Below are 12,865 nucleotides of genomic sequence, written 5' to 3'. Positions count from 1 at the left end.
CATTATAAACTGGGGAAGGATGCTGGGATTTTCTGCAGTGCCAGTTAGATAGCAAGTGAACCTCATTATAGAAAGTCAGGAGAAACTAAAGGTACAATCTGGACACTAAATTACTGAGCTTTTCTGATAGACTTTGAGCGCAAACTCCTATCGGTCCTACAGCTTTCTGTAAAAAGATTTAACAAATTTCACACCTTTCAACAGTGATTGGTGCTCATTGGTTTTTGCATCTAGTAATGATGGAAAACTACACTTTCAACAGCTATATGCTGCAGATTGAAGGGTTAAATGTGGAAGAGGCGTCCAGGTACCCTGTATTCTTCGTGTTGGTGTCCGTCTATCTGTTCATTATGATGGCTAACATTGGGATTGTGGCTCTGATTGTCCTTGATAAAAGCCTCCATCAGCCCATGTATTTGCTGTTTTGCAACCTGCCTTTTAATGATATTCTGGGAAACTCTGTTATGTTGCCTCGTGTGTTGATGGACATTCTCCAGCCGCCGGCTGAGCGCCTCATCAGTTACTATGAGTGTGTTGTTCAGGCTTTCTGTTCCCACATGTTCGGCACCACGTCCCACACGGTGCTGATGATCATGGCCTTCGACAGATATGTCGCCATCTGTAATCCTCTGCGTTACTCTGTGATAATGACCAACAGGATGGTGATGAAGCTGACCGTCTCTGCCTGGGGGTCGGCCTTGGTTCTGGTGGGGATTCTGCTGGGTCTGACCATCCGACTGAGCCGATGTAGGACTTTCATTGCTAATACGTACTGTGACAATGCCTCACTGTTCAAGCTGTCCTGTGAGAGCGTGGTGATCAATAACATCTATGGCCTGACCTTCACCGTGGTTCTGTTGATCTCCTCCATCGGCAGCATCATTGTCACCTACACCAGGATCACTGTTGTCTGTCTGACCAGTAACAGCAAGTCTCTGAACAGTAAAGCCTTGAAGACCTGCAGCACACACCTCTTTGTCTACATGATCATGTTTGTTTTTGGGAAAATGAACATTGTGTTGCATCGTTTCCCTGAATACTCAGAGTACAGGAAAGTGTGTGTTATTCTGTTTCACATCATCCCCGGCAGCCTGAACCCCATCATCTACGGCGTTCAGTCCAAAGAGATGAAGCGGTTTCTGTCCAAGCTGTTCCTCTCCAGAAAGGTTCTGTCATCATAATAACAACGAGTAAAATTAGCTTTAAATTCTGAAAGCTGAGCGCGACTCGTTAGGTTTCAAACATCTGACAATGAAATGCTTGTATGTAAAAAAAGATAAAGAAGGAGAGAGATGGAGAAATCCCCATTAGTTGGGAGTTTCAGAAAATGTAGGCGCTGACATTTCTGGAGAGGTTTAGTTTATTGAATATAGAAATGCACATAGAATTGTAAAAACAACTTTATTGACCATCAAGGAAAAATAATGTATGCTTGAAAGTAAGGAAATATTCTGAGTATATTATGAGTATTTTGTAGCCAAAACATGTTTACAATGTCCTTAGACTACAATACGGTTATATTTATATACTATATTAAAGTCAAAGTTTAAAATATGTCAAAATTGAGTTTAGAACAAGTTCAGATTTTAGTCTTAAATTTGTCAAAGAAATGTAAACTGTAATGGACCCAGACATACAATTGACCATGTTTAGGTTGCACAGCCCTTCCTGTTCGTCTACTGAGGGACATACAGTAGCTGATACTGTACAGTAAACGTCTATCAGAGGCCATGTATGTTGGACATAGCTCAATGTTATGACTCATATTTTTGTCACTTTCTTTCACAAATAAAAACATTCCCCTTTTTTACAACCATCCTCATATGTTTGTTTTCAGAGAAGCCTCATCTCTGAAATTCAACTGCAACTAATTCCTTGGTTGGTTTACTACAAATTGATGAAGGCTTTCCCATAGGTTATATTGGGAAAATGTTCAAGGTTCACCCCGTAGAACATGTTCCTGGGTAAGACTGGCCCAAAGAAACTTTCACCCTACTCTTGAATTAGAAAAATGTCAGGCAAATGTCCCACAAAGTTTTACCTAATCCAGTTCTTTAACCCTGGATTGATGGGTCTTTGACTCGGCTTAAGTGTGTTTATCCAGATTCAATTGGAGGTCCAGGTAAGCCCCCAGGAGGTACTTTCCAATACTTCTGATCCCCAATTTTGATTCCTGGAATCAAAATTCTCTACTATCCCTGGAGAAGGGACAGCTCACACTGGCCTGCGAAACCTGGGACATTTGCCTAACACTAATTCTAATGACAGGCGTCCAGAAATTGGAGCATTTTGGGACACTTGTCAGACATTATAACTGCAGAAAGTGTAGGGCAAATGTCACTGACACCTGGGATCACTGTGGACACGCCTCATACATCCCACTGTTGTTCCCAGAAGTCTCATGCTTGTCCCATGTGTCCCAGGCAGCATTCAGAAAACTGTAACTTGCAGCCTGGTCAAAAATTCAGGCTCATTACGACATATCTTAACAAGATATTTGCTCGTTTAAGAAATATATCACCTTCTGCTGCACCTAGAAACTTCTCGGCTTTGCTGACCTGACACACTCAGTCCCACCGATAAAATACATTGAGTCTGCGCAGCCTGCACACTGCCAAGCATCAAAATCTGACCTGAGAGCCATTTAACATTTATCTGTCCTCTGGAGCCTTTTGCCACTTTTGTCCAACCTTCAAACTTGACAAATTAACATAATAATTAATGTTCTCCATTTTGTTCTCAATTCATCAAAACTGCTAAACACAGGTGATAGGTATTTTGTTTACCTAAATACAAAGAAAGAACCACAGACAACGTTTATGAGTTTTTAACCAAGCTTCTGCAGGAGAAAACACAGCAAACCACTTCTTCAAGGTGTTCACCAAGCGTTCTGACTCCCTGCAGCAGAGCCTGTCTTTTTATTAAGCAGGAGAAAGAAGGGAGTCGAGAATGAAATGTGGGAGATTGATAAATCAAAGAATGGCTATTCTGAAACAAGGAAGAACACATAAACTAAGACCCAGGCCCTTTAAGGAGGATCCCTAGATTAGAAAGCAGCTGCAGCTTCAAGGTTTAGGGAAAAAGCAAAGTTTGTCTTTCACACGGTTTAACAGATTCTTCCTCTCTGGGGTGTAAATACTAAACCTTTAAATGAAAAACAAACTAGTAACTACTTATGTAAGAATGATAACAAAACATAATTATTCTAACAATATGGACTGACGTAAGGTTTTGTTTTACTCACTTTGTGTTTTGTGGTATTTTTGCTGGATTTATAAATTCGCTTGTCTGGGTGTGGCCCTACAGAGTCGAGTCATTTTTAATTCTGCGGTCTAATTTATAAAACATCGCCCCCACGCCTTGGCAACATGTCAGAGTCCTGACCCCAACCTGGCGGAAAAACTTCAGGATGAATTAAACCAGAGACTGCGAGTCCGACTGGCACCGATGAAACTAACGATGCTAAAGCTGCTTCAGGGTTGGCCAACCAAATTAAACCCTTTATATTAACTGTATTAACGGTGGCATCCGGTTTCAGTGTGTGAATGCAGGTAACCCTGCATACTTGGCCTTATAGTGTGTTCCACACTAACCTAAACAATAGCGAGTAACAGTTAGAATAAGGTGAATTATAAATGGAGAGAAGGGACCTCAGAATCATGGGGGAATGTTTTGGTCTTTGACCAACATGATTCACTAAGAGAAGACAGAATCAGAGATGATGTTTGACCATCTAGAACCAAATATTTAGATCTTCATCAGGGCTTTGCAGAGTTTGGAGGCAGAAATCTACATCTGAATCTGTCAAATCAGTCTGATTTACGAAAACAGTTCTTTATTAATAGAATCATTCACCAGTAATGCTGGTAACTACTTCAGGGACACATGACACCATAGTCAGTTAATCCAAAAAAAGAAGACAATTAAACAACAAAAAGACAAGTTGATTAAAACTATTACCTTTCATGAACTTTCTGTTAATGAATCAGAGAACAAGAACTGTTCCTTTGTTTTGTGTTCATTAATTAGGAACTTTATTTTGAAATCACATTTTCTACATAACTTTCTTGTATTTCAAAGAAAATAAATTAGCTTTTGAACTAAAACATAATTTCATATTAGTATTTTCAAAGACTTATACATGAATATTTATGAACAAAATTCAGTTAGGTGTAATGACAGCAGAAGATTTTAATTTTTGTCTGGATCAGATGTATAAACATCTAAATACGGAAAATATAAAGTAAACATAAGAAATGTTTGAAAACAGAATTAGAACGGTGTTTGGATATCCATCATTACGATGACAGAACCTTTCTGGACCGGAACAACATGGACAGGAATTTCTTGATCTCTTTGGACTGAGCTCCGTAGATGACGGGGTTCAGGCTTCCAGGGACGATGTGGAACAAGATGGCTACCAACTTCCTTTGGTCTACGAACTGAGGGAAGCGATGGACCACGATGTTAAACTTTCCACATACAAACATGATCATGTAGACGAAGAGGTGTGTGCTGCAGGTCTTCAGGGCTTTGCTGTTCACAGACTTGTTCCTGCTGGTCAGACAGACCATGGTGATCCGGGTGTAGGTGAAGACGATGCTGCCGATGGAGGAGGTCAACAGAACCACGGTGAAGGTCAGGCCGTAGATGTTATTGATCTCCACGCTCTCGCAGGACAGCTTGAACAGTGAGGCGTTGTCACAGTACGGGTTGGTGATCAGAGTCCTGCAGCGGCTCAGCCGGACCGTCAGGCCCAGCAGAATCCCCACCAGAACCAAGGCTGACCCCCAGGCAGAGACGGTCAGCTTCATCACCATCCTGTTGGTCATTATCATAGAGTAACGCAGAGGATTACAGATGGCAACATATCTGTCGAAGGCCATGATCATCAGCACCGTGTGGGAAGCAGTGCCAAAAATGTGGGAACAGAAAGCCTGAACAACACACTCATAGTAACTGATGAGGCGCTCAGCCGGCGGCAGCAAGATGTCCGACATCAGGCGGGGCACCATGTACGAGTTACCAAGAACATCGTTAAACGACAGGTTACAGAAGAGCAGGTACATGGGCTGATGGAGGCTTCTGTCCATGCAAATCATGATTATAATGCCCACATTAGATATCAGTATGAACAGGTAGATGGAAAGGAAGAAGAAAAAGAGAGGGTACATCGACATTGGAGTCACTTTTATCCCTTCCATCTGCAGAGTGAGGCTGTTGAAGGTGAAATTTTCCATCAGTCTGAAACAAAAGCACAAAATAAGAGATAAGAGGACAAGTCATCACAAGTATGAAGTTCTTGGAACGTTTTAAATAAATTGAATTAAAAACTGTAAATATTACCAGAGTTTTCTTCCTTCCTCTTGATTTACTGGACAGAGTGGCGACAGACCTCCAGCTCTGTCAGTTTTATAAAGACGTCCGTTCATTAGAGAGGCAACGTCAACTCTGTGGTCATAGCAACAGAAATCAACCAGGAAGGTTGCATCATTGCTCAACTGTACTTATTGAAAGGTTAAATAATTATTTCATATGTTTTGAAAGCGTCCGCAGTAATTTTATCCGACTTTTCCATTGTTAACGTGAGACAGCAGAAGAAGAGAGATGGTCAACCTGATAATGAAGAGATGAAAGGAGTCTGAGTCAGTGAACGCATCACATCCCAACCGACCGCTCCTTGTCTGAGTTCACATCCAAACAGAACCGGGTCAAAACCGGCTCAGAAACTGCAGACAATGCTCCACTAAAGGCCGTTGTTGTTAGCTGTTAGCTTTTATCAACTTCCTTCATCTGCCGACTAGCTGCTGATTGTGCCGTCTCTCTCAGAAACTTTACAATCCATCAGAGATGGCGGCCATCTTTACTGCTATAAACAGTGTGCTGCGGCGGCCATCTTTACTGCTATAAACAGTGTGCTGCGGCGGCCATCTTTACTGCTATAAACAGTGTGCTGCGGCGGCCATCTTTACTGCTATAAACAGTGTGCTGCGGCTGCACCATTTTGATGCTTTACATCGTTCAGTAGTTTGTCGAATGTGAGTTTCAAACGTGTCCAGTGGGACAAGAAGAGTTGAAATAGCTCTGGAGTGTAGAAACTCGTCTCCGTTTAATCACAAACTTCCCTTCTTTCAGTCTCCAGTACGAGGAATGAAACCCTTTTAGGGCAAACATGGCTACCACAACACAGCCTCACCTTTCAAAATAAGAGCACACAACATAACCGGAACTCCTCCACTTACATTACGAACAACGACACAAAACAAATTCAGATTTCATCAAATAAAAACTTTAAATGTGGCCTAAGTAAGCAGGTTTGGAGTAAAGTGTTCAGAAATGACACAGGTCTTTGTTTTCCTTCCTCTGGTTTCCAGCAGAGGAAGGAAACCAGGAAACTGTTACTGACTGGTAACAGTTTCCTGTTGCCAGTCAGACAGTTCTGCTGTTTGGTTCGTCTTCCATAAATTGGGAGCTGCTTGGATCCTGAAGGCTCTCTTTGGATCAAAGGAGTAGTAAAATGTACTCTGTAAAACGATATGATGACGTTTATTGTTTGAGAATCGCGGCAGATTGTGAGACTGAACTTCGAGTCTGATGAGGTCGTTGTTTTCCTCTACATGGTAACTCTATGTTGTGACAGTTTCTATGGGATCCATTTTGATGCAACTCTCTCGGTTGAATAGTTTCTGATATAAACAGGATCCCAGGCTGTGTCTGCAGCCAGATGGTCGGCTCTGTTTGGAGCCACTGGAAACCAGCAGGTACCAGCTTGTCTTACTGGTTCTCATGAAACAATAACCTGTAACTCATAGATTTATTGTTTTGCTGAAGTTGGATGATTGAACTGTTGAGTTTATTTGAGAAAATGTTGAATGTGTGTACATGCTCTGTTCCAGGTGAATGGAAAACTCCACCTTCAACAGCCTTACGCTGCAGCTGGAGGGCCTGATGATCACCAAGTTCTCCAGGCTCCCTTTGTTCTTCTTCTTCTTCTTCTCCTTCCTGTTTGTTCTGGTCGCCAACGCTGGCATGATCCTTTTGATCTTAGTTGACAGAAACCTCCATCAGCCCATGTTTCTGCTGTACTGCAGCCTAGCATTCAATGATGTTTTAGGAAATTGTCTCGTGTTGCCTCGCGTCATGTCGGACGTCCTGAGGCCGCCGGCTGAGCGCCTCATCGGGTACCATCAGTGTGTGGTTCAGGCCTTCCTGGTCCACATGTTCGGCACATCAACGCAGACGGTGCTGATGATCATGGCCTTCGACAGATATGTCGCCATCTGTAATCCGCTGCGTTACTCTATGATAATGACCAACAGGATGGTGGTGAAGCTGACCGTCTCTGCCTGGGGGTCGGCCTTGGTTCTGGTGGGGATTCTGCTGGGCCTGACCATCCGGCTGAGCCGCTGCAGGACTCTGATCACCAACCCGTACTGTGACAACGCCTCACTGTTCAAGCTGTCCTGCGAGAGCGTGGAGATCAATAACATCTACGGCCTGACCTTCACCGTGGTTCTGTCGGTGGTGTCGGTGGGCAGCATGGTCATCACCTACGCCCGGATCGCGGCCGTGTGTCTGAGCCGCCGCTGCAAGTCCCTCAACAGCAAAGCCTTGCGGACCTGCAGCACACACCTCATCGTCTACGTCATTATGTTCACCAGCGGGAAGGTTTCCATCGCTCTGCACCGCTTCCCGCAGTACACAGAGGAGAGGAAGCTGGCCATCATCTTGTACCACATCATCCCCTGCAGCCTGAACCCCATCATCTACGGAGTTCAGTCCAAAGAGGTGAAAAAGGTTCTGACCGGGTGGTTTCAGCCCAGAAAGGTCCAGTCATCAGTCTGAGTCCAACAGAACCTGACAGCACCATCTAGAGGTTTACTGCGAATGAAAGCAATGATTCTGTTCATCCATCCACATCACAGGGAGAAACTCCACGATCTATCAAAAACGACTAACAGATTATTATTAGTAGTAGTTGTTGTTGTTGTTGTTGTTAAACATTTTATTGCTCACAAGTTGCTGAATAATAACATTTTTGAAATTAAAGGACTAATTAGTTTCCATTTATATTAGTAAATAACTGATGAAGCCAGCTTGGGCCGGCCCTGATTTTATTATATGGAAAATGACAGAAATTGAATATAACACGTCTTAAGTTTGAACTCACGTTTATCTACAAGTGTTCAAGAGTCTTTCTAGCTGAAGGGGGAAATGTGACCATTAAAGTGAATTACAGATGATAGAGAATAAATGTGTTTATGTTCCAACCAGCAGGATTTCTTCAGGAGTCGCTGTGAGGTAACAGGTTCAATTTAAGCTGTAAATGATCAAACTATTTATTTTTATCAATTAAAGCAATGTCAACACAGATTATTAACTCCAATGTAAAGATTTTTTCCACACTGTCCATGTAATATAACAGATCCTGTTTTCGTCTTGCTGAAGAGCGTTTTCTGGACTGTGGCGCCCCCTGCTGGTTACAGCACACATAGCAGTCCCATCTGAACAGTTCTCTGGTGTTTTTACCAAAGTTAACATTTCATTCATCTTCACTTTTCTAATACTTTGAATCTAAAAACTGTCCTAATCTCATATTCCAGTCTTTTCTCCTTTAACCCACATTCTGAAAAACACGTTTCGGCTTTTTGTTTTCATGGAGGAAGGAGGCTGAGGTCAGGTTTCTCTCGGCAGAAGAGGGTGTGTAACAGCTAAAGGATGAGCGATAAATGTTTCAAGCTTGATGTGAAGCTTAATGTTGGCCTGGATGAAGACGGCCTGATGGTGGCGCTATCGGACCGCCTTCAGCCACGAATCCTGGCCGTTAGAGCCGACGTCCTGCTGATGTAAGGAAAGCAGTTTGACTTGATTTATTTTTAAAAGTCTGAGTCTGGTGGAAAAACATGACAGGAAACAGGGAGGATGTCAGCAAACACAAACAGGAAGTGAATGTGGAGAGATGAAGAAGAACCGGACAGTTTCAGTCTGACAACAAAACCCAAGAAAACATCAAATCAACTCAAAGAGGAAAACCTGAGACTTGCTGCACAAGAGTTAGAAGGATGGACTGGTCTGGGCTGAATTTAGATGCATGCCACACTTTTAAGATTTGTCCCCTTTTTAAAGACACCCTGACCTTAGGCTGGTTTATCTCACTGTTTCTGATTGGAACGGGAAAATGAGAGGAACATGAGCGGATACGTCTGCTGGTCAACATCTGTTCACTTTTACTTTGGAGGAGTTTTATTTCCTCTGATCACCAGTTGTCAGTACACCTCCCAGAGCTCCCAGTGCTCCCAGAGCTCCCAGTTCTTGACAGTTTGGGTTCAGTTATGTTCCAGAGTTTTAGGTCAAAGTTTTGAAGTTGACCTGCCTCCTGGAGTCTGGAGAGAAAAGATAAAGCTGTTAATAATGAGTAACTGGAGGAGGAGAGAGTATAAAGGGAGGCATGGTCAGCCTGCACTGAAAAAAATGAACAGTTGATCCAACTTAAATATATATACTATATTAATTGGTTACAAGTATCCATCCATCCACCCATCCATCCATCCATCCATCCATCCATCCATCCATCCATCCATTCATGTTCTGGGGTCAGGAGGGGTTGGTCACAAGTAATCAAGTTAATTTATGAAGTTTATTAAAAGGGAAGTTTTATGTAAAATCATTTTATCTTTAAATCATGTTTTATAGATTTTCTCTGGAGTGTTGCTTTGATGTTTGAGAAATCCTTTAATCTCCATGGCAACCATTCGCCTTTGAGGCCCAGCTCCTCCCCCACTCAGCTCCTTCAGACTAGCCAGCAGCAATTAGCGAACTTCTGCTGAGCTCCTTATAGGAGCTGCTGCTCAGAGCAACGCTGGTAAAAACATTAAAAGGTTAACAGAGGAGCCATGTTGGGATGACTTCCTGGAGGCGGAGCTTCGGAAAGAGCAGGAGTTTTTTAAAGAGACAGAGGCCCAATTTCTAGATAAATTAGGAAGTAAAATGTATTTAAGTCATATTTGACATATGAAGCTTTTTATAACTGAAGGTAACACAGTTAGTTGATTGTGAATGTCGATGTGGCTGGAACACACGCGGCGCTGCTCCTTTAAGAAATCAAGTTAAACAAATCCAGATCAAATAAGTTTGATAAACTTCATTTAGTTCCTTTTGACCAATTAATTTATTTTCAGTCTGCGGCAGCGTAGCAACTGCAGCCGGTCCACCAGGTTAATAAAAGTACAGCTTTAACCTCACAGCCGGTTCGGTTTAAAGGGGAAACCAGACTCCTGGTCCAGATTCGGAAATATTAATCCCGCAGGATAAGATCTGACAGAACCAGTTCGATCCTAGATCCAGATGTGAAGCGGGCGGGCCGGCCGGAGGAATCCGCTCCACTGGGTCAAACAGCATATGAGCGGGTCCGACCGGTTCTGATGGGTCTCTGCTGCAGCCGAACAGAAGCCGAACAGCGTCTCCAAGCTTCCTGGTTCCTCCCGCCGCCCCGCCTTCCTGCCGCTGGATCGGCTTCAGGCTGCAGCAGAGGAGCAGAACCAGAACCAGCGCCGCCGCTCTGCTGAAGCCTTCACAGTAAGTCTCCCTCTCTGTTTCCTTCATCTTCATCATGACGGGTCTTCATGCTGTTGCTGGTCTGACCGTAAAACGACCTGCTGGGTTTAGAGGAGACCTGAAGCCTGAAGCAGCTGGAGAGACGCGGCTGTTCTGATTTCACTGAAAACCTTCAAATTAGATCAACTCTGAATTTAATTTAAAATAAAATATAAAAAAAACAGCTGATCAATTAATCAGATCACCATCTGCATGAAAACCGGAAATGTGAAACTTTTTCTCTTTTCGCATTTTATTCCAAATGTTTGCAACGCGACCCTGACGGTCTGCTGTAAAACCTCCTGATAACGCCGAGAGTTACTGATTAACTCAAACTGCGGGACCTGCAGGAGTTTCTGCAGCACACAGCCTGTCAGAACCACCGGGATCCGGTCCGGTTTACTGCAACTCCAAGAGGACGAGTCGGAACAATCAGAAGATTTGAGCATTTAAAATCAGCCAAACCAGAAAAGATACAAAAACACGCAGAGATGAAAAATTAAATGCATCTCAGGTCAGCTTGACGTGATGATCGGAGTCCCCTGAGAGCATCAGCCTTTCTACAGGAGACCCGGTTAACGGGAACAGCGACTAAATGTTGGATTAAAAAGAAACAATCAAAACAAGAAGAGAAGTTTAACTCTGGACTTACTAGAGTTCAGGAAAAAGATTTAATTTCTCAACCGAGTCAATTTATGTTTTTATGATGTTTTTACGATGTTTTTATGGGTTGTTGTTGTTTTTTTTTTACCTTGTTTTACCATGTTTTTTATTTTTAGCTGCGTTCAGGTTTGCAGATCACAATTCTTACATTTATTTCCATGCCTGAAGTAATAAAATGTTGAAATCAAAGGGGTGGTGAGCTCAGTCAGCTCAGAGGGACGATGCTTGAATTTCAGTCACCTTCCAAACCGGAACCCTACAGAGAAATTTAAAAGCTCTGGGGTTGTTCTGCTGACCGCAGAGAACGAGGAGAGGCGACAAACTGAATCGAAAGTTCTGACTGAGTTCAGAGAGCAGCCCATTTCTGCTCCAGTTCTGACCAGCATTATTACCCTGATGACCTCATCGCTCCAAACAGCTAGCCTGCTACCTTAGCGAGTCCAGCGGTGAGGCTGTGTTTGTCGTTCTGCTGGTGACCAAGCTGCAGCCGGACTCAGGTTGGACTCCAGAGGAAGTCATGAAGCTTCGCCGCTGCTGATTGGACAGGAAACCAGTCCAACCAGTTTGACGACATGTAGAAAGTGTTGCTCCATCTTAAGCTGACTCATTAAGGTCAGATATCTAATCTGGTTACCATCCAGATGAAACCATTTCTGAGCTCTGATAAGGAACTGCTTCCTGTCGAAACAGGAAGTTAAATCACCTGGAACAGATTACTGAATAAATAAAAACATGGCAGAGGAGAATCTGAATGATAATCGATCAAAGAAATGTTGAAATGATCTTTTTATGGAGGCTTTTTCCTCCATAAAGTTTAAACAGAACCTGAGCTGCAAACCTCAACAAGTGTAAGGCTGGCCAAAGTGCTTTACACTTAAAAACATTACAAACCAATTATGAAAACAAACATTACATTTAATCAGATGCCCAAGTTCAGTGTTTTAACATTTCTCAATTATGTTTGAAGCAAAATTATTTTCTGAAAATGAAAACCCGCAGATGTTTGGTTTGAGACAATAAAACATTTTCTTAAGTATTTTTTTGAAAATGTGTATTTTTTACATTTCAAGCTTACAAAGTTCAGCATTAATCAGATTCATCTTTGTGCTGAACATCACCAAGCAGAGACCTGAGGATTACCACCACATATTCATAGATAGAAAGAAATCAGAAATTTTGATATTACGCTCAGAAATAAATTAAAAAAAAGAAGAAAGCTTAAAATTTGATATCAAGAAAATTGATCTTTTGTAATTAATTAGTAAATGTAATTAATTATTTTTGGTTAGAAACCAAAATAAGCAGAATTGTTCTAGAAAAATCGAGTTTGAAAAGTCAAAACTTTGTTAGAAAAAATTGCGAAATTTGAAGATCACTCTGAAAATTTCTAGGAAAAGCATGGAGATTTCTGACTTTTGAAACTCGGAAATTTCCATGTTTTTTAAAAAATAATTCTTCAGAGTTTTTGGCGGACTGATACCGCGCAGAGGACAGACTCTCAGCTCCAGCCTGTTTTTATTTAAATGCTGCAGAAAACGATCCACGGACGAATTCAGACCAGTTGTAGTGTGAAACACTGGTTACCATGGAGACGTGGGGAATTAACTTA

At 42.3% G+C, this 12,865-nt stretch overlaps 3 protein-coding genes across 3 annotated transcripts; 2 read left to right on the top strand and 1 right to left on the bottom strand.

Moving 5' to 3' along the window:
- Window positions 1-236: 236 nt before the first annotated feature.
- On the top strand, window positions 237-1,181 carry LOC102225101 (olfactory receptor 146-like). Its single transcript, XM_005803553.2, has one exon. It carries the CDS (start codon window positions 237-239, stop codon window positions 1,179-1,181), a length of 945 nt encoding a protein of 314 aa, XP_005803610.2.
- Window positions 1,182-4,298: 3,117 nt separating this feature from the next.
- On the bottom strand, window positions 4,299-5,243 carry LOC102225364 (olfactory receptor 52D1-like). Its single transcript, XM_005803554.2, has one exon. The coding sequence runs from the start codon at window positions 5,238-5,240 to the stop codon at window positions 4,299-4,301; it is 942 nt and encodes a 313-aa protein (XP_005803611.2). The 5' UTR covers window positions 5,241-5,243.
- A 1,657-nt stretch (window positions 5,244-6,900) lies between these two features.
- On the top strand, window positions 6,901-12,796 carry LOC102234697 (olfactory receptor 52N2-like). The gene is made up of 2 exons (XM_005803588.2): window positions 6,901-7,797; window positions 11,768-12,796. The coding sequence occupies exons 1-2, from the start codon at window positions 6,901-6,903 to the stop codon at window positions 11,792-11,794; spliced, it is 924 nt and encodes a 307-aa protein (XP_005803645.2). The 3' UTR covers window positions 11,795-12,796.
- The last annotated feature ends 69 nt before the right edge of the window (window positions 12,797-12,865 follow it).

The sequence above is a fragment of the Xiphophorus maculatus genome, chromosome 11 (assembly GCF_002775205.1).
Source record: "Xiphophorus maculatus strain JP 163 A chromosome 11, X_maculatus-5.0-male, whole genome shotgun sequence".
NCBI classification, from domain to species: Eukaryota; Metazoa; Chordata; class Actinopteri; order Cyprinodontiformes; family Poeciliidae; genus Xiphophorus; species Xiphophorus maculatus.
Note: the sequence above shows the minus strand (reverse complement) of the source record. Positions and strands in the feature narration are given on the sequence as shown.

What these genes read in the sequence shown, in the direction of transcription:
- LOC102225101 (XM_005803553.2), top strand. Translation starts at nt 237, where the DNA reads ATGATGGAAAACTACACTTTCAACAGCTATATGCTGCAGATTGAAGGG.
- LOC102225364 (XM_005803554.2), bottom strand. Translation starts at nt 5,240, where the DNA reads ATGGAAAATTTCACCTTCAACAGCCTCACTCTGCAGATGGAAGGGATA.
- LOC102234697 (XM_005803588.2), top strand. Translation starts at nt 6,901, where the DNA reads ATGGAAAACTCCACCTTCAACAGCCTTACGCTGCAGCTGGAGGGCCTG. An exon ending in AGTCCAAAGAGGTGAAAAAG is followed by an intron (nt 7,798 to 11,767) that starts GTTCTGACCGGG and finishes TGGACTCCAGAG; the next exon opens with GAAGTCATGAAGCTTCGCCG.